The sequence below is a fragment of the Strongylocentrotus purpuratus genome, unplaced genomic scaffold (assembly GCF_000002235.5).
Source record: "Strongylocentrotus purpuratus isolate Spur 01 unplaced genomic scaffold, Spur_5.0 spur5_scaffold_13, whole genome shotgun sequence".
NCBI lineage: Eukaryota > Metazoa > Echinodermata > Echinoidea > Camarodonta > Strongylocentrotidae > Strongylocentrotus > Strongylocentrotus purpuratus.
The window spans coordinates 19,728,085-19,750,726 of NW_022145598.1; the positions used below are offsets into that span (position 1 = coordinate 19,728,085).

General features: G+C 37.4%; 1 protein-coding gene across 1 annotated transcript; it reads right to left on the reverse strand.

The window, feature by feature from the left end:
- Nucleotides 1-3,725: 3,725 nt before the first annotated feature.
- On the reverse strand, nt 3,726-22,335 carry LOC105444779 (neurensin-2-like). Its single transcript, XM_030983119.1, has 2 exons — nt 21,942-22,335; nt 3,726-6,854 (listed from the first exon to the last, which is right to left on the reverse strand). Exon 2 carries the CDS (start codon nt 5,709-5,711, stop codon nt 4,866-4,868), a length of 846 nt encoding a protein of 281 aa, XP_030838979.1. The 5' UTR covers nt 5,712-6,854; nt 21,942-22,335; the 3' UTR covers nt 3,726-4,865.
- Between the last annotated feature and the right edge of the window lie 307 nt (nt 22,336-22,642).

Below are 22,642 nucleotides of genomic sequence, written 5' to 3' on the forward strand. Positions count from 1 at the left end.
AAAAATACATAAATCATGATAATAGGAGGAGAGAGAGAGAGAGAGGATTAGAAAAAACATAAAGAGATAAAGAGAGAGAGTGGAGGAAAAATAAATAAACATATATAGAGAGGGGGCATAAGTGAAATGAGATAGGCAATGAGAGAAAGTGCTCTCCTTCATTTCGCAAGAAGCCCTATTGTCCATCCGTATTAGATATGAACTTAGTTCCATATGAGCAACTCATACAACACAGTCATCTAAGCGTGTATAACATAACCCATTTTTGGTCAATAAATACAACTTTAGTGAAACGATTTACTATTAATGTTTACATTGGATATAATCAGAACATTTCACGAGATTATGCATTTGCATTAAAATTTATTTCAAACGGAATGATGATAAAACAGACAAGTTATTACAATGAATCGGTGACGAAATCGATAGATAATACGATATGATTACGATAACGTAAACACTGTCTTTACATATACAATATGTACGCGACGTTTACAGTCCCCAATCCGTTTTGAGAATCATTTGGAGCCCCAACGCTCTTTTCAGCAGAGCTGTATCTGAATGAATCTTACTATTTTGGCGGTGAATCCCGCCAACAAGGTTATAGACGAAGACGATCACTGGTCATGCCTATACATTGTTAACAAGAATGACTAGAAGCAAATGTAATAGGCTGATTTTGTAGTACAATGGAATTACTGTATAATTTGATGTTTTGGAATCATCAAAATGATAAGAAATAGAGTCAGTCGCGGCCACACAAAGTTTGCCAGATCGGACTACGCACATGTTTAGTATGAAAGTGTAATCTAGCTATATCTCGTCACATTCCGAATACAAGGGCTTCTTCAGTGGAAAATTCTACATTGATATTCACAAATCATGTTTCATCTTTACTTGAACTCAACCTTCTGTTGGACGCTGTGTTGAAATCCATTGAACTCTGTGTTAAAATTCGTTGAACTCTGTGTTAAAATCCGTTGAACTCAATCGTGAACAATGTCTTAAACAATGTTTTTTTCACTTTAATAGAATGGATTCATTTTAATTCTTGAACAGCAATAATTTATATCCATGGTAATTTAATTCCTATGAAACAAAATCTATGGCCAAATTCACAACGAAATAAAGCGTTAGAGCTCGAAAAATGTATCCTGAAAGTTCATTTTAGGCAGTTGTTCATGAGCGTGGTGACACATACATGTAATGTGTCGACACACACACAGGTATAAGTACAAGAACACAGATAAATCCTACGAATTTCCATAAATTCCGTTCAAATACAAACAGAAACACATTACCTAACCTCGATTTTAAGAGAGGTAAGAGAACAACAAACAAAATTATTCGAGTTTTTTGGCAGAAAAACACGATCGCAACTTGTTTTGAAAGATCAACCCGAGGCGATCTTAACAGCGTCAACTTTTTACGTCACACTCTGACGTGTTTGAAATGTGTAAACATCAAACATACGTACCGCGTATACATCTAAACATCATTTCCATATGCAATTTTTGGAAATTAATTGCAATCGTATTAGATAGAAAAATGTGAATAAATTGTATGCTCCTCATCGTTTCTAAAATGTCTTGAAGATAAACACCGACAACGTCAATGCACAATTAGTTTAATGGGATTATTATGGGGCAAATTCTATGATAATCACATCCCTTGAGATGTTCTAGAGCTTCTCGAGGATGTAGAAGGATGCACCACACTTCTTTCGTTTCCATGGCAACATAAGAAGTAGCATCAGGGTAACCATGGAGCCATCATGGGAATACATGTAGCTCACGGATCTATTTTCCAAGGAATAAGTTATATCTGAAGAAGCAGAAGCTTTACCTAAATTAGAGATAAGTTGAGTTTCCGGTGAGAGTGAAAAATAATTTGTGAGATTTATCATACACTGTCTTCATAATTTATGAAAAAATATCATTGGAGTCATGTCCCATGACGAAAAAAAAAATCCTCTTGAAATACATGATTACATTTCAAGCCCGTCAAAAGATTAGAAATTGCACCGACACGCATGTTTGTGTTGTTCGTGATATTCACCAGTATTTAGTCAATGTTATGCCATTTTTTATGATTTAAGAAATTTAAATGATGGAACAAAATGGGTAAATACACAATTCAGCTTTCAGAAAGACTTCTTTTACCTATCTTTCACAAAACGTGTCTGGACAGATCTTACCACAGTATTAAAGAAACAGAAACATTGCGGTGATCCGACAATGCTCACACAAAAATCGATTAAGGCATTATTTTCGTCAGATATATAGGATAGGTTTTGGGACATGGTTAAAGGATAAGTTTAGGGTTAGGGGGGGGGGGAGGGTTACGATAGTGCTTGGTTTAGTGATTATTAGGAATTTGGTTAGTGTCAGAAATGGACCACGAAGCATTTCTCGCAGGAGTATATGTGGTACAACATGATTCGATGTACTTATCTTATAATAACGATTAAAATTGCATCCTGAACACGATGATCGCAACTACTTTCGACAAATCAACTCGGGGGGGGGGGGGGGGGGGGGCAAATTCAATACCCTATTGCATATTTAAAAAATCAATTTCGGATTACGTAGTACGTCTTTGTAATATTCGAATATTTGAAAAGGTGACGTACAATTCCATTTAAATTACCCTAGATTTATTTTTTGAAAGTAGTTGCGACTTTTTTTCTGCGACACGTAGACAATTTTTTGTTTGACGAAGCTAAACGATCATTATACATTTAAAACGATTTATAAGAGATATATGTGGGATGGGGAAGGAGGATGGTTGAGGAAAATGAGGCCATCGATTTAACATTACCAAATCCCTTGAAACTTGGATACATTTATCATCATTCCACCTACGGCGTCCACCGTGACAACAACAAGTAGGTACCGACTGGTTGGACTCAAAATTCTGCATCTACGGATGCCCCGAAGAGCTCTTCAAAATCACCATGGAAACGGAAAAAGGAGGAAGGATGACGCTTCGCCGCATTTTTCAAGCGTGGGTGCCTTCTATGTGAAATCAACCATAGATCCGTATACAATGCCTAAGCAGAAGCAATGACGAGATACGAAGAGCATCTCGTTGATCTAAAATGAAGTTGACCGTTAAATTTAGCAGTGATTTTGATCAAGAGATGTGTTATGCCAACCTATATTTTCTTTTCCCCATTATAATTGCTAACGTAAACACACTGCTAACGCTGAAACGACAACGAAGAAAGAGGGGAAATATTTGTCTTGTCACTCTTTCACGGTCTAATTTCTTTTCTTTCCTTATTAAGTTGCAGTACATGCCCTTTTTAAGCCGACCGTCATTCCAATCCTTCCTTGGGAAACATTCTCTTTTTTTAATTTTGATTTATTTTGTCATTCCTTTAATCATAATATAAGGATAGCAAGGTGATCACAGAAGAACAAGTATCTTAAAAACAGTTTCCCCTTTGCTTGCCTTGTATCATCTTGGTTTTGGGCGGAAATACAATACTGATAAAGATTGTAAACGTTTCAGCACTACGGGAAGTTCTTACAACTTTATGATATAATATTTGTTAAAGGCCAAAAACATGTTTTCTTAGTTTTTTTCCTCTTTAAAACCACGTCTTTTGAAAGTGTTTGGCACACCATACCTTTTTCATCTTTGCTCGTCATCATCTCTCTTTAGCTATACTGTTGGAATATGCACAATAGACAATCAAAATGACAGTAAAAACTGTGTCCATGAAATAAATCACATTTAATCACATTCATCCTTTAATGGCTCTTATACATCCGTGTCCAATAACTAAGCTTATTCAGCTGTTTCTCAACTTTGACAATCAATAAATCAACCGATACAAGTGTGTAAAAAAAAACACATTCTAATCGAGGACATACGCCTCTACAAATCCGCCACAACATTCAGTCGTAGTAGGCCTCTTCAAATATGGCGCGATAAACCGCTGCAAAAAAAAACACACAAAAATGACCGCCGAAGTTTGTTAAAATGTGTAAACATAATGACAAATGCGCGCAACAAAGGAGTTGTGCGTATTCATTGAGCTCTGCGTTATAAGATTCAGAAATGTGAAGCGCATCACACATTACGTCATCATTAAAATAACACAACCGCCGCGATCTGCCGCGTCATATCTGAACGAGGCTTTACTCTTCTAAATGTATGTGTCTCTTTGATAACACATATTTCTTTTCGTAATTCAGAGTGTGTAGAAAATATGACTCTTTATCACACAAAGTGTGAAACATCGTACATATGCCATGATAACTGGCGTTAGAACAGCTCACAAACCAATGTCCCGTCTGCACAACACCAATCGTGACAAAGACAATACAGGTAATCAAGTGTGGACATTGTGGTGACATTTGCATAATGCCACATGAAACCTAATTGGTTTCTGCAAGAACAAAACCATTTTCCCGTCTGCACAACACCAATCGTGACAAAGACAGTACACATGGACATGGCGAAATTTGCATAATGCCACACGAAACCTAATTGGTTTCTGCAAGAAAAAAATTGTATCTTGCTTCGAATTTACCTTTAGCATTCTTACAAGACAACTGCATGTAACATTTCAAGAGGCTTTACAAACATGATTAATAATACATCGTGGTTTTGAAAATAATACTGTATGAAAAACGATTTTATCAAATTTCCAGTCGTTTTGCTGGAATGATGTGATTCTCATATCCCAATGAAGTGGAATCAAATCGAAAATATAAGGATTTCTTTGAAAAAAACCGACATGATGGCAAAACGTCATCCCTTTTCATTTTCGTCTCCTACTAAAAGCACCTCATCAATGATAGATTACTAATTAAATTCAACAAACTTTAGACCTTCCATAGTACCACAACGTTTCAACTGGCCTGGACCTTAATCATTCCTTTCCCGGCCACTATAGATTCCGCCCCTGACCTTTCAGGTTGCACATTGGACAGTTCAGAGGTATACGGTATCCCGTCCTCGGCCATAGGGTCTTCTGTAGTCTTCAAGGGCATGTACGGTGGGAAATGGTCATCGGGATCGACGTTGACCCCGCCTGGATGACCAGTGCCTTCGGACGATGAGGTCAACACGCTAGGGACCAATAGGGAGACAGCGACAATAAATCCTCCAACACATAGCATGATTAGCCCAGCAAGTTTCGCTGCGTCGAGTTTGCGATTAAACGCGGCGTTGTCCTGGTCCACCACGGCGACGTCCGCCCGATAGTCCACGATCTCCTGCTTAGGTTCTACCAAGTACCCTATCAGTAGGGCTAGCACCGCAAGGATTAGAATGTTAACACCGACAAAGACTCCTGCTTTCCACCAATGCGCAGCACAGGAGCACCGTCTTCTCCAACAATGCGTGGAGCACGAGTCATGGCGATTGTTCTTCATGGACGATTGATGATCTGCACCAAGGAAGAGATCATCTTTGCTCCGCATTCCTCGCTCTGGCTCGTAGAAATTATGAAGGTACGACCTGATACCGAATTCTGAACTTGAAGATGGGGACTCAACATTGGAACTGCTCACTTCACTCTCCGAAACGCTCTCGAGACGTGGAGGACGCGTGATTTTCCGTCTGGCTACGACCGGACTTTCCTTTGACGTTGAAGGCACATGTCTTGGTGCTTTGTTCTGACCATGTGATCCATTGGTCCCATCACCATAGGATGTCCCAGGGATGTCATTGCCACTTGAACTTTGATCTTCCATGTTGAGGAATCAAATTGTCTCTCACGTTGTGTACATCAAATCCGTTGGAAGTAGACTCTTATTCTAAAAAGGTGCAAGCAAAAAATCCCACACAATGGTTGGATATCAACAACTCAAGATGCGAAGGCACGGAAAAATAAGCTGTAACTATCAATGTCCCGTACAACCTATACCTGGTAGGCTCAAAGCATGAAATAACAAAAATCACACACGAGAACTGCGTGGGCTGCGCGCAAATCAATTCAACATCTCATATAATATTTTGTTGCGAGTAATGAAATCGGTGAGTGACGTAAACAGAAGGTGGTATTTGTAACAGGCAAGAGATAAGATGTGGGCTACTTCAAGTCAATACAAGTATTTCTAGTCGTGTAATTGCTGATGTGGCTCATAGATTGTGTCATGTAGCTAGGAAATATCATCCCTTTCATCATATTTCCTCATCAGATGAAATGACGTTTGCTAGGGAATCCAACTTCAATCACATAATCATCGTGCTCGCGATTCTGTCTAGTTTGTTGATGAATATGGTAGAAAAAACAAGGACACTTTAGATAATCGTTTTACGTACGAAATTGCTTCCTGTATCATCTAAAACAAGCTTACGTAGAAAGTGATTTTAGGAAGGAAATTACTTTCTATCCCATGTACAACAAACAAATTGCGCTCTCATTATCATAATCGCCATGTTTCATCCAAGGTGTTTACGAGGCTGTAGCTGACGTGAGCAAATGGAGGTGAAGGCAACACTTACAATTAGGGTATCAGCTGCTCGAAATGGGTTGCTATCCGACAAAATGAAAAAAGGGGGATTCCTCCTTCGATAAATCGAGGCGCCAATTATATAAACCACAAAACGCAAGAGATAAAGATGTCGTATTTTCCTTTTCCTGTCCGTTGTTATCGTAAATCACTTCACGTGGTTCTTGAAGAAACCACCCGCTACTACCATCTAGAGTATTTGAAAAACCACCGTTATTTCAGCGGCGTGTTGATGCAGACGATCTGAGCCGGAGTGTGTTTGGAGTATTATTTACCGCTCCTTTTCCTGGGATTGTGCGGGCGGATGACGCAGATGTCGTGAAGATCAATACGAGAGGATGATTAATGGCTAGTGGTGCTCGTCGATGTGTGAATGGAGATCTGCAATCAACGATAGAGAGAGAGAGAAATAAAAACCAAATGGTAAATGAAAGATAATCTAGAATTTATATTCAGGAGTGATAATCCTTAATAACTTGGTATTTATACAAAACGTACATTAATGTATTTTGTTACGATCGACATACTTAACGAAATTGTTGTGAAATATGGCTTAAGACGTTTCAGAGTGAACTTTATTATATCGAACGATGATATGCATTCAATAAAGTTTACGTACGCAAGCAAACACCCGCGTGCACACACGCACACACACACACGCGCGGCCCTCATTCCACCTTTGATCTATTAATGCATTGCATATTATTTTGATACTTGAATTCGATGTAATCTGTAGTACCAATCCATATGTTCTGCGTGCGCGCTGCTTTAGCTTGAGATATAGGCTACTAACATAATACTATACTCACATGAAGTCAATTACCTTACCTGTTGTATTTTGTGAATTTCAAATTACCGTGATTCAATTATCAAATCATATGTGACTCATTCTAAAAAAAACATAGCATCTAACGTTTAAACAAACTTTTAGACGCAACCATACTTTTTTCGGTAAATGAGTGTTTTTTTTATAATTAAAAGAGGTTAAGGTTGTACAATGGTCAAATGGAGAATGCACTTACAAATACAATAGTTCACGAAATATCATAGTAACATGTTTCTCATGTTCATAATAACAAAATTGCATTGCATATTATTTATTTGTATACATTTTCTGTCAGCTGACTTGTTCAGCCTAGTGCTACTCGTCAATTTTATGACACCGAGATATGAATAATTATGAATGACAACATAAATGAAAAATAACAGTTTTCCAATTTAAGTATTTCTTTAAATCAAAATAAGATCATCTAGAGAATACGTATATATGTAATCGCTGTGGTTACGAAAAAACAGAACATCCAGGTAAGAGTAGTAGGGATTGCATTTCTCCACAGATACCTGGATTCAGGGCGTTCCAAAGGCAAAGTCTTGAACATAAGATTTCAAGACTGGCAAATGAAAATATATAAATCGTTCGCCCACACACTGCCTTTGGATATCGGCCACACCAATCTACGCACAGTTTTCACAGTATTGATCTCTTTCGTTTTTAAAAATCCCTTGTATGTGCACACTCCCACACGTTTCCTCGAAAAGAGAATATCAAATAAAATCCCTGTGTGCTTTCCAGTATTATGCATAAACGCTATGAACAAAATATACCGAATAGAAATCATCCATGCTTTTACGTGTGACCTCGACTGAAACTGCTATTCGCTATGCGCTAAAAGGTTATATATACAAAAACAGCATAAACTGGAGAAACGGATTGACTATGCGTTATTTTTTGCAGTTTCATTTGTATGCATCCCCAGTATACGAAAAGTGGTTTTGATGCATTGCCAAAAACCAGGTGCGTATGGCTTTCTTACGCCTCATCTTAAAGAGAAGGTTGAATTCTGGAAAAGAGGGGACAATAATTTATGAGCGTTCTCGTTCTTTTAATGCCAAAGTCAATGTAGAAGAATATGGTATAGTAGAAATCTTTCCCTGAACTTGTACTCCTCTTCACATGCCCTCATTTCCGAATTATGACGTGAAAAAGCTTTAAAATTTTAGATCAAAGTTTCATGCCATATGTGAGGGTAGTCCCACATATTTATTTAAATGTGGAGTGCTCTTCACAATATGTGACTTCCACAAAATTGAGTCTATTCATTATCATCTTGAGGATTTAAGGACATCTACATTCAATCATCTGAAAGTACCTCATCATTTACCTTTCTCAATCATTTCTTTTACATTATAATATATAAATGGCCAGAAACGAAAGTTGTCTTTAAGCTCGTGAAAATTCCATTTGTACTGAGGCTCAGGTAGGGTATGGCAAAGATGAAATTGTATGCCTACTCCGTAATACAACAATTATTCTGTGCCATACAATCTCTCGAATTCGTCGGTGTCTCTTTATACTAATTTGCCGGTATTTCCTGTCCAAGGTAATGCAACAGATGCGAACATCTTTGTATTTCTAGAGAAGGCCGTGAATAACAAGCTCGACACATTTTCTTTGAGCATTTAATCTAATGATATTTATATGAATATGTGTCTAAACGAAGCATAATGTATAAATAGGTATAGTTCGCTACTAAGTCTGAATTTATATAGCCTATATACATCGTGTATGTATATTTATAATCACGGTGTAATTAATATGTATGTCTGTATAGGGCGACCCCATCACAAGTGTCGTTCTCTTAGGGGATTCCATATTCTTCCTCCATTGTAAATATATATTTCATTTGTTATGCTTTTCTTTTAGATTAAAAAAAAAATGTCTTGAGTTTCTTGAATATAAGTGTACGATGTCGCTTGAGTATAAATGTCGTTGCTGATGAAAATAGTCGTTCTAGAGTGCCGTTAATGCGCTCCGTAGACTATAATTGTTTCATTTTTACTGAGTAGTAGAGGCTACTTAGCCAGGGGAATTGAGTCCTTGAGTTCGCTCTGAAACGTCTCCAGTCATATTTCACACCAATTATTACTCAGCTCAGGTGTCATGAAAAATCCATTTGGAAAAAGTCCAGGGGATTCGAGGCTAACACAACCTCGCCATAAAACGAAGATGATCAAGTACTGAAATAGACTCTCTTTAGTGTCGACGATCAAGAGCGTGGCGGGTCGTGGGGTAGATACAGGGGGTGCATGGAGGCGATGTGCCCCTAATCATAAGGTCGCAAACGGTGGATTTACGCCAGGTACACTCTGCTCCTTTGGAGGTGTGTGGGGGGGGGGGGGGGGAGAGGGGCACCTGTTTATCGATTTCTGAATATGCCACTGATAGTAAGGTACTTTGATGCGGTGTCCCCCGTCGCATTGGAGAGGCCGAGGGATGAAAAGTAGACATTAACGTGATAAAAGGGGAAAATGCATTTGGAAATTGGCATCATGTAAATACGAATAATCTCAAGACAAGAGTGTAACGGGTCGTGGTGAAGGTAGAGGGGTTGCATGGAGGTGACATGCCTCCACTCTTACCGATTGTTGATAAGCTTTGAAAACTTAAATGGAGAGAAAGAGCGATAGAGAGAGAATGGGGAGAGAGAAAGAGAGAAACAGAAAGAAACAGAAATTTAAAAAATAAGGGAGGTTGGGGGGGGGGGGGTGGGTAAGACCTGCGGCCCCAAGGATATCAGCGCCACCTCATTGGCTTGACCCATGCTTCGCCACTGGTGCCAGTTTGTAGCCCCTCTCGTAGTTTCAACACCGATACTTCCCCGCCCCTAAAAATACGTCATAAAGTGAATTTACGCGGGGGCTACCCAGAGACACTCTGCCCTTTTTTGTTGGGGGGGGGGGGCGGTGGGGGAGCACCCGGTTATTGATTTCTGGATACGCCACTGATAGTTAGGTACTTTGATGCGGCGTCCCCCATTGCATGAACGAAGCCGGGCCGGGGTAGAAAATTAAAATTAATGTGATAAAAAATGAGAATGTATCTGGAAATTCGGATGAATCCATTTAAAGACAAAAAAACAAAAACAAAAAGGGTTCAAAAATTAACCTGTGAGTTTAGAAATACAGCAAAAGTTAGTGAAAAATGAAGTGAAATAGTAGATTTCCTTTAATGTCGCATGGTTAAAGTCTAAATTAAAAACTACCACATACTACTTTCTTTCCTCAGAACAACAGTTTTTCATTAGTGTTTCCTCCTTGTTATAGGGTAATGACTTGTGAACTTTGATATATAAGAATTCATCACGTAATGGATTCCGTTTCAGTCATATCGGATTCATGGCTGAAATGGAACCATGTCGAATCAAAATGGAGTTAACATATTCCATTTAGCGGAGTTGCAGCAGAGTGTGATAATAATAAAACACTTCTCTTCACCTTGGCAACGGAGGTATGTAAATTGAAATTGATTACATGATCATGGATGGAAGTTGAAATATAAATTGATGCGTATCTAGGAAGTGACAAACAAAGATAAAAAGAAAAAAAGTATAGAGAAAGAGAGAGAGAGAGAGAGAGAGAGAGAGAGAGCGAGGGGAGAGGGGGGGGGGGTAATAAGTAAAATATGCTCACTCACGTATGTAAAAAAAATATTTTTCGTGAGAATGTGACATATTAACATATATATCTTAGAATATTCAACGAAAGACCAAATTCAACCATTCAACTTTTCATTCTTGAGTTACGAACAATTTATTTTAAAAAAAAAAGAATTACAAACGGTATGAATAATTCAGTTGTTATTACTATGCGTAGAGATATTACCCATCTTCTGGCCTTAACCAATGCTAGAGCACCATAATAGCAGTAATGTTAACATTAGCCTTGCTAATGCTGCATATGGTCATACTACTGGAGCAACACGGGTGTAAGATGCGAGGGAGATGAACGATATACGAGAAGCCACTGTGATGACTTATTCAGTATTGAACCTCACACTCCTGCTTATGAACGACGACGGATCGAGATCACGTATGGTAATTTGTAACAAGTCGACTGCATGCACACATTGTCCGTCTACATGGATAATCCACTTGTGCATTTTCATAACGGTTGATATATTGATGATACATCGTCGCGGAATTATTGATTATTTTTCTTCATTTTTGAGACACGTTTATCATTTCTATACCCGCAAATGTATTTTGCATAGCTATGAATACTCAACACTGCCCCTAATTGATGCTAGTTGTAAAATGATAGTTGTAAAATAGGTAATGAAATCATTAGGTTAATAATAGAACAGCGCTTATCATCATGATTAGGCTTTATATGTTACTACTTATATCATTATTATTGTTAATAATAATAATAATAATAATAATAGTGGCTACTTGTATAGTGCACAGGTCCACCTTTCGGTGCTCATTACTATTGTTAATATATGTTATTTATTATGATAAACAATGTAGTCTGAAAGTGAGCAGATATTGACAGCGTCGTTGTCCTGTGTAAAGAATTATTATAACTTTTTTTGTCTCCATACCGGCTAGAAAATAACTGAACTCAGGGAGGGGGGGGGGGGGCGGGGGAGGTTGGCTTAGCACAGTATGACGATCCTGAATTACTGTTCATTTATATGTCTTCAGGATGCTATTATTTATATTTGAAAATAAATTCCCATATATTTGTCCATATTATGTCATGTTATAAAAAATATTGTCGTCATGCTTTTTGTTTGTCAAAAATGTCGTTTTCTATGTGATTCATGAACGCAGTGATGTTGAAGAAAAAAAAAGGTGATGCAATCTATTTAAGCTGCAAGTCATAGCACCGAGATAAAATATATCACTGAGTGAAAGGACAATTTGTTAGCTCTTTAATTAGAAAAGTCAAACTCTTTGTTCTAAATTACCCGGGGGTATAATGCTGGTATCAAAAAGCACCACTCTGGATAAAGCAAATATGCCGTTGCTCTCCAAGGGCGGATATTAACAGAGACCGGAGCAACGTAATTAATCTGGTATGACCCTCACATATTCGTCCTAAAAGTTATGTTCACACGGGGACTGTCTTTAATAGCTTTACAATTAAACTTTGCAAAAGCCTTAAATCATAGGTCTAAACGACGATACACTAACGACAAGGGTTCGTTTACACTGGACCAAAACAACGAGTATTCAAAGTTAATTACAAGCCAGGGGAAAGCTTTCATTTGACTACAAGCTTGCATAATCTCGAAGTCACTTGCGTCCCCAACTACAACATAACTACGAAGTTAAACCTTAAGTTAACAGACTGTCGTGTTAACCTTAGTATTACTATGAATATCTTGAAGTTGGATGCGAACACGAATGAAAGCCTAAGGATGACTTATAACTTATGCTGGGAATAGGTGTCTTATTAAAAAAAGGCGTTCGGTATTACACATTGATGGATAAGGGGGCTGTAGGTGTCAAAGTCGCTACGTGCTTTTCTAAAATTTATAAGGTCCGTGTTCTACTAATTCACTGAAATTCGACCCCGGATCTAAAATCACGTTCGGTTAAAGGAAAAATAAGATGTCGGACTAATTTCCATTGTTCAACCCGATTTTTGGCATGAGATCCAAGAAGGAACTCAATTTGTGGTGAACCTAATTTTTCTCTTTCAAGTTTTTCGGAACGATTTTTAACCCCCCCCCCCCCTCTTAAAAAAATCCCGGATCTGCCCCTGTCTTGTAACAAAATAATAACACTGTCAAGCCCTATGGATACTCACGAATGATGAAGGTGAAGATGAACCCAACAACAGTGAACTGTAGATTTGACAAAGGGAGAACTGTGGAGGGATGTAGCAACTAGATAAGTAAATGATTCCTTCTACTGTACTAACCCTCTAGCATGCAATACATCCTGAACAAATTCTCAAATCACAACGATATTTTTTTAAGGCGTCGCTATGCAACACCATAACAGTCAATTATCCCGACCAATTTTTGAATTTTCCCAACCGTTTTTCCATGAAAATAAGACAAAACAGGCTTTTAAACATCCGTCAACACTTTAATGTTTGGAATGGTATAAAGAGCCAATTCATTGCTTTGTGAAGATTCACATTCACCTAACATGTTAAGAAAAAATATAATAATATAGTTGGGAGAAGTAAGGAATCGATCAGATCATTTTTTTCCAAATTCTTATCATTAATAATGGTTTGTTTTCACTCAACCTTTCAGATTTTATTCTTTGATCTGAACAATGTTACCAACTCCCTTTAAAGATAATGGAAAGTTTTGGGAAATTTTGTAAATTAAATGGATAGTATTTCTTTATGGTTTTGATATATTTGGATGCCCTTGTGGGTGTATTATGAGCACCTACAAAGTTAGCCCCTAAAATACTTTCGAGAAATAATCACAAATTTACCAGTGCTTCCAGTAAATTTCAAATATTTCAAATAGCGCCTAATGCCATTCCACGGTAGCTGCGACCATGAAAATCTCAGAATATGCAGTTCTGATATATACTTTTCAAACGGGAATAGTGAATCGGTCGATTGTAGTCAAGAAAGATTACTTTAAAGCTAATGTAGAACTAGTTTTGAGAGGGAGCTATACAACATAAAGAGTCTATTATTTACAATTTCATCACTTTAGACTCGATTTTAACCGCGACAACGATCATTTGAATATTGTAAAATCGCATACACTGTACAAAGCTTCTAATATGTTCATTTGAACCAAATTCATGACCCCATACCAAAACTTGATACCTTTAGAAGGTGCCTAAAAGAAGAGAAAGAGAGTGTGTGTGCATTACGTGGGTGATTGAGTGCGTGGGGGTATCACAGAGAGAGATACAGAGAGAGAGAGAGATAGAGAACGAGAGGGAGGAAAATAGAGAGAGAGAAAGAGAGAGAGAGAGAGAGAAAGAGAGAGAAAGCAGAGAGCGGATAAAGATGGACAGAAAACATACACACAGCGAGAGACATACTAGGGACAGAGGGAGAGAGATAGATAGATAGAGAGAGAGAGAGAGAGAGAGAGAGAGAAAGAAATGGGGCAAGCGTAAGATCGAGAGGGAAAGACCTAAAATGGCTCTAGGAGTTATGTGTGGGTGTTAAGGTATTGGGTGGATTGGAATTACGTTTTCTAGCCTTCATGACATATAATTAGGCATTCAATACACGGAACCATTTTCTCACTTTGTCCATTGCTGCTCCAAGTGTAAGGTCGAATTTCATGCCAATTTACATGTTCACCTTTTTATGATAAGAACATCCTTATAATCCACATGTTTAGAGAGAAAAAATTACAGAAAACAAATTCGTAAACTGGGAAAAGGGTGTGCTTTTTTTATATACACGTACATCTGTCGTGTGTTTTACGATTGTCCGAAATGATTTAGTTTTTATAACGCCCCCTTTTCGAGAAATCACATGTAAATTGTAAAATACTTTTCCTTCACCTTTGTATAGTATCAGTTGCCTGTTTCCCTCCTAGGTTCTCAGCAAATGATTGGTAAAACGAGTAGAGGTTTAAACCGGCTGTTATACTGTGTGTGCAGGGCCTATGCGTAGCACTGGGCGTAAACGCGTATAGAGGAAGATATGTATAAGAATCCCAATATAAACACGGGATTTATGTGAAAGCAATATAAATTTTGACACCGAAGAATCTTGAAATTAATTCTTGTTTATACATCGAATAAGAAGGGTCTAGAATGTGATTTTCGTTATACAAGAAAAATGATGCATCTTTTTATTCGCTCATCAAACGATATATCCGCTCTTGTTTAGTCTGTTTGTGCACCTATCGTACTGACTACTGAGGTAGATTGACATCACAGTTTTTATAGGATATTCAAACTTGATTAGCTTCATCACTAAACATATTGGTTCAAACCCTTCCATCACGAGTTGGTGTTTGGAAATTAAATAGATCGTATGATTCCATTAGTAGTCCTTTCAGAAAAACTGAGAATGTGGAAAAGGGGTTGATCTGAATAATGTGGGCAAAAACATTCTAGCCAGGCCCAAACTCCCCCTCTTCCCCTCTCTCTGTTTTTCTTTCTATTTTCCTTTGTTTTCCTTTCTTTCTTTCTTCTCTGTGTTCCTTTCTTTCGCTCTCTCTCTCTCTTTCTCCTTTTCCCTGTTTTCCCCCTTCTCTCTTTCTCTCTCCTCTCTCTCTCTCTCTCGCTCTCTTTCTCCTTTTCACTGTTTTCTGTCTTCTCTCTTTCTATCTTTCTCTCTCTCTCTCTCTCTCTCTCTCTCTCTCTCTTTATTTGTTTCTTCTTTCCCTCCGTTTTCCTCTTTCTCTCTCTTTCTGTCTCTCTAATGCACTAACTTTCCAATTTCTTTCTCTCTTTACAAACACTACACACTTGTGCAGTTCCATTCCTTATTTTCGATTAAATTGAAATAAATTAAAATCTGTATCCAACCTTTATAAAAGAGTCTACAATGTCAATGTACAATATAATGGTTATGATCCAAGGGAAGAAGAAATTTGCTTGTGATCGTGGCTCTGTAACAAACAAGAACGAGAAAATAAACATAAATAATAATTTTAAAAAATACTTGCATAATACACACCAATATACACACACATTCAAAATAAAGATACATTCTATCTGCGTCTCTGTTTATCTTCGTATCTCTGTCTCTGCTCTCTCTCTCTCTCTCTCTCTCTCTCTTTCTCTCTCTGTCTCTATCTCACTCTATGTTCTCTCTTTCTGTTTCACTTTCTATCTCAATTACTATAGAGGGTAAATTTTACAATATCCCTTATGGACTCTCCGTCTTCCCCCTAAATCCTCTAAATTGCTTTTACTTCCTGTATTTTCTTACTACAATATTGGCATTTGCTCCTCTTGAGGGGGTTAAATCAATATTCATTAGATTTCCCTCCAGCAGCGACGTCCATATTGGCCCCATGGCAACGTACATCTATGTAATACCTTGTTGTCAGTATCCGAAAGGAACACAGGTTATAAATGACAATAAATTGGGAACAGATTGAGGATACTGAATGAAGTATTGATGTGATATCCACCCCCAGATTCAATTCAAAAGAGGTCCTCTAGCGGAGTGGATAAACAGAATGTCAAGATTATTTCATCACTAGAATCACATTATAATTGGCGTACATACAGAACGAGACGTACCTTTAAATAAATATCTATCAACAGCAATATAGAAATACAGAAAAATACCGGCGTTGTCTTGTTTTTATAGCTGATCTTATTATCTGGCAGTTGGGGCCAGGACGGAGCAAATACGTCAAAGCGGTCAGAATTACTGCAAACAGTTTACACTTTCAGACACGCCACATTGTTAATAAATCAGTTGAGCCAATCTTGAGGTTTTAGTAATGGATCCTTATCCAGAGTACAGTGGAGAAACTGGTTTGACTGAATTTCTGAATTGTTTAAATGCAACATAAATGACGGATGGATTGTTTAAACTATATATGTATAAAAACACAAAAGAAACTTGTTGCAAATGAAAATAACTGAAAAAAACACTTCACGTTTACGAATGAGTCCGCAAGTTGTGTTTGGGTCCGTACTCAGATTTAGCACCAACGCATTAACAATTAATTATATACTTTAACATTCACTATTTTGCTAGAATCTATATTTGTAATTACCAGGATTCATAAATACTGTGAACACATGCAAATAAAACACGTTCAGCATTAAATTCATGACCGGGGTGATTGTATATTCTGTAAAGCGCTTAGATGTATTATGCGCTATATAAAAACTGAATATTATTATTATTATTATAAATATTATATATTTTATTTACATATAGGCCTAGTTCACACTTCTATGGAATTAGAATGATGATAATCCGTGAGGTAGTATTAAGTATTTCATCATATTTAAATGTGCCCAGATTCCAGGGTATTATCATCATTATTTCTACATTTCGTTACTGTTGTCTTTCTCTGAAAAGTAGCATCGAAGACGTAAGGTATCATCACAAATAGGTTAACGTTATAAGTACAAAAATGGAAACATGTAATGATGTTAGACCAAGGAGTTGGTTAGACTGAAGTCAAAGTGACAACAAGATACATTAATATAAACAACGCCCGACGTCTTGCAAATTGCTTAATCGTCTGAACCAAGGCCATATTGAAATCGATTGTGTGTAAAAAACAACAACATGATGTTACTTGAGTTTGGATGAATAATTCAAGACCTTCAACATCAGTTTGGTGGGCCCCTGTTCTCCTAACGATCGATGAATTATATGTACCATTGAGGGTCTCTGTAAGGGGAAAGTGTCCCTGGTGAGAGGTCATTGATGTCTACATTGCCCGTTACGGTTGCGTTCAATTTCAAGGTCGGGTTGTAACCAATATGGAGAAAGTGTCCCATTGGCGACATCAGGAAGACAAGCCTTTCAAAATCAAATTCTAAATTAGTTCTATACCGAGGGGAATGCTAAAAGAGAGGGGCCTTTTAACAGAGAAGGTCTGATTTTTGTACGTTGTAAAATAAATGTTTTTGACGCGGAGATGTTTGCGTGTGTGTGTGTGCGTGTGTGTGCGTGTGTGCCAGGGCGGTGTGGAGGTGGGGGGGGGGGGGTCGTTAGGACGGTTAAGGGATACATTTTGGTGTACCCCTCCCCCTGAAACTCATATAAATCCGAAGATATATCCTTCGGCATTCATTAGTTTTTTCGTTGGAAAAGAAAGGTATTTGATAGGTATGTGTGCCTGTGTGCGCGCGCGTGTTCTTGGGTGCGTGTATGTGCGTGCTTGTTTGTGTGCGGGCGTTACGATGAAATGCAATGCGTGGAGAGGAGACTCATCTTAGGGTGTGACCCTTGATATTCTAAATATTTGTTGCAATATTCTTACTCTGACCATGGTCATCTAAACCCTCTGTTAGATAAGTTATTCAATATTAAAGTCAACAACTGCTCCTTGATATTTAAGAAGCTACCCCTTATAGATTCAGCCGATGACACAGGCTCGAAACTGAGTCACGTCTTTCGGATGGTGACTTTTAAAGGTCGGTCCCCAGACGTAAATAATCATATCTGATTGATACACGTCTGTAAAACCCAATTACACACACGCACATGCCTAAAGAGGTTTCCGTCATTTTGGTGATGGAAGATAATGTATATAAACCTTCTGAAATGTTTTCCATGAAATATTAATAGAAATCAAAAGAACGAGGTGCAAGATCATAGTTGTTTTCTTACAGTGTCGCTCAAATGTTATTGTGGGGACATTTTCCTTTTAATATCAATCAGAATTAGAATCTGTCAAAAATGCCATTTAAAAGAGTCCTCCTAAAGTCGATATTTCGAGCACTTAATCTTGCAGAAAGAAATGCACTCTCGGTAATACATTATCTGATGAAGTACTTTTCTAGAATATTTCATTTAGCCTAGAGCAATAGATTAGCTGACATGACGGGTGTAGTTTTACAAGGGACAAGACGGCAAAATATCCATCATTAACTTTCCATTAACTTAAAGGATAATGCAACTCTAGTAAAAAGCAGTAAAAGTCAGGGAAGCAAAGTTGTGACAGTTTGAACGAAATAGAATAAGATATACATGTTTTTATCTATTATGTATTATATACGTTGAGGTGTGCCCTAATGAAGAAAACCCTTTAGAATGAGTCCGAAATTCATATTTGTGTACACAACTAACAGGAAAATTGATCGTCTATACGCAATAATCCACTGACCATAATGCCAATTTGAGATTCACAAAGATTCGCAAAGATTTAGTGACTTCATATTACCATCACTCATATCTTTCGTACTATTAGCCCGATCTATTTCAAGCCTTTACAATTCTATTATTTGTTGCTCTCATAAAAAAAAACTCATTACCAAGGTTAGACTGCATTTTAAACCTAATGCGAGATTTTATCCTTCTTCTAACTCTAACGCTAAACGTACTTTAGCCTCTTTAAATTGATTTTGTTAGACACTAAACATAATGAAAAATGACGTCTAATTGCAATTTCATCTTTCGCCATACATACTTTTATTATCGAAGATTCATGTGTTAGATTGACTTTATAGTTTGTGATAATTGCGATTTACGTAGGATTCCAGGTATTTATAAATCATAATTGGAAAAAGATATGATGAAAATAAGAAGGTTATTAAATATAGAAGCGCCGTGATCTATATTGACAGCGGTGTCATTTAAAAATCAAAAATGCGAAATCCAATCATGGAAATATAACTATAATCTCCATGATCCAATCATTTTTAGCAAGCTCGTTTTCAATTACTCGGTGTAGAATTAAGTTTTGAGAAACTAATCATTCTAAGTACAGCCCGAAATAATTACTTAGTTTAACATATTACTATTAAATACATGAATAGAGGGCAAGAGAGCTGACAATCTGTGCCATTCCGGAATGCCTTCGGTATTATTTTTATTCATGGAGAAATCATAGTGAAATGATGATTTCTATGAATGTCTTTCTTTACACCACAGACCTTACTTGCAATAAAAGCGTTCATACTTCGTGATGATCATTTTTAATATTTGTCAACATTTGTAAAAATCAACAATTTGCTCTAAAATATTTATTTTGGAGCAATCTGCATCTTTTATTGAAATATATATTTTTCCTAATACTGAAAATAGGAAATGACTATTTTTGTGTAGGGTAAAATTCCCATGTAATTCATATGTTAAGCACACCACCCCCTCAGCACACTTGTTTTCACAACAGGGCATGATATATTCCGAACATGATCCAAATTGTGCCTAAATGTGACAAGGGCAGCCAAGCTCTAAAGATAATATCGATATATATTTTTTAACGTTATACAATTTTCTTGGAATGGAAAGGACTATGTATGTAGGCTTACCATATCAAACGAAAGAATGTAGTATTACAACAAAACAAAATCATTTCATTTGCTGTTGGTAATAGAACAAAATGTAAATTAATTCATCATCCAAAATGAGATGCCCTGAGGCGAATAAGGCGTAATTAACATGAAACATGAATTCACCTAGTATAGAAGATTGTCCATGGTTGTGTTTTAAGAAAATGCATCAGGTACACGCTCCCGCCCTTCTCCATGTAAATTGAATTTTGATTAGGTGTCCTAGATTGGGAGATTCGATGGCTCAAAACAGAGGGAGGGAATGAGAAGAGACACCAAATTGGAATTCCCCTTCGCGAATGTGCAGTAATTTTTTTTTCCAACTTGTTGAACATATATAACACTCGCCTGGATCATTCAGTAGGTTCTAGAGGTTTTTTTCTTCCTTTCAAGCCCCCCCCCCCCCCCCCCAATATCGCTAGGCACATGTACACAAAAGAATACAAGAATCTCCGAGCTCTCTTCCCAAGTATTATCCTAACACGGCTCCCGGTGTCATCGTACGTATTACGATATTCTAAGCCCCCCATACTGGATAATGATAATGATGTTCGGTAAAATATCGTTGATTATCCTATTTGCATGGATAGCCGATTGTATGTTATCAGGTACCAGAGTTTTAACGGAAACAAGTTAATTAATCATCTTGGTGTATTAAGTTAATCTCGTCAAAATCGATTTAAAAATTGTTTTTATTACCTTACCCAAAACTCTATAAAATCTCAAAATGTAAAGAATGCTTTTTTCATAATTACGCTTAAAGGTTCATTGCAAAGAGTAATACTCATTGTAAATACTTTACGTTCAACTGGTTGTCATGAATGAACATTGTCTCATCTATTCCCGTTCTATTCTTCATTACCACTGAGTAAAAAATGTCAAGGCTAAACAAGAACAACGAATTGCGAGTCTGGTAAATTATATTGCATACAATATTAATGCAAACAGTCCATGAGGGAAACGTGTAACGAGAAATTTGCTCATATCCCTAGCGGAAAGTCATTCACTTTGTGTTACAATTTATTTCCAAACGTTACCATTATAGACACAAATCCATATCATTAACTCGTCACTTGAACGATCGCACTAACAGGATCAAACCTCCATAAAAAGGGGTCATAACAGATTGCCAATTATAAAATTGAAAAAGCGGGAAGCATAGAAGAAATTGAAGTAGATCAACCAAAACATAATCAGCGATGGTTGTTAAATCTATACCATCAACGTCGAGTCTAATAGATTTGTCCTACAAAATTGTAGTAGGCCTATGATATAGGAACTAATTTTCTAACTTTATTATTATGAGCAAAGAGATAATATGGGGTGGGGGTCGGATATTACATCTAAATGGTCTTGATACTTTCTAAAAAAAAAAATCTACATGTGTGTGGGGATACGACATATATAAACAGCGCTGGGAACATACTCGTGATTTATAAAAAGAACATGACAGAATAACAGGTGCGTAGTTTATATTAAAAGTGGTATATGTATGAGTATCAATATGTCACATACAATGTTACAATTGAAATAAAAAATCCCACATAGTTCATTATACTACTACCGGTGTCAATATATTTCGTCAGATATATATATATATATACATATGTTTACAAATACATGGATTTGGTGAATTACATTGCCAAATAGTGCATAAGAGTTCCCTACGTTTTCTTCATCTCGTGATCGGAGTACGCTAATTATAATTCTTCATACAAAAATGCTAGACGTATTAAACTGCAATAAATCCTCTGTGCCTTACCTTTACATTGGCATGAATATCGCCTCAATACATCGTCTTGCCTGGGTGATGTAGACACCAGTCAACTCTACATCTAGATCCATGGAAAATGTGCAATTTGTCTTCAATTTGGTCTCATGTTTACTATTTTCCCTGTAGAATTACGCGTTTTGCAATTTACTATCCCGAGGATTATAGGCGGGAGCACTGTGAGATGCAGGCCTGCATCAGTGAATGATAATGATCCGTTTGTTATGGTCCCAGCTCCTTCTCTCCTCTCTCATCTCGTCCTCTCGTCAACCTCCTTCACCGGATGAGCTGCACGAAGATGGGGGAGCTGAAGAATTATTAATGGCTGGCAGGGATGCACGGAGAGCGCAGGATGTTAACGAGCGGCGTATTATCTAAACGAGAGGGATGTGATTGGTTGGAGATGAGAGAAAGAGAGAGAGAGAGAGAGAAAGCTAATCATGGTAAGCTGAGAAAATAAGAAAGGGATGAAATGAGAGAGAGAGAGAGAGAGAGAGAGAGGGGGGGGGGGGAAGGAGAGTGGTGGAGACAGATATATAAAGAGAGAGAGAGAGAGAGAGAGAGAGAGAGATGTGAAGGAGGACGGACAGAATGAGGAAATATGAGCGAGATAAAGAAACAGAAAGAGAACATGGATAGAGAGAGACAGATATGGACCGACCAGAAGTGGGTAACTGGAGATAGAAGCAGCT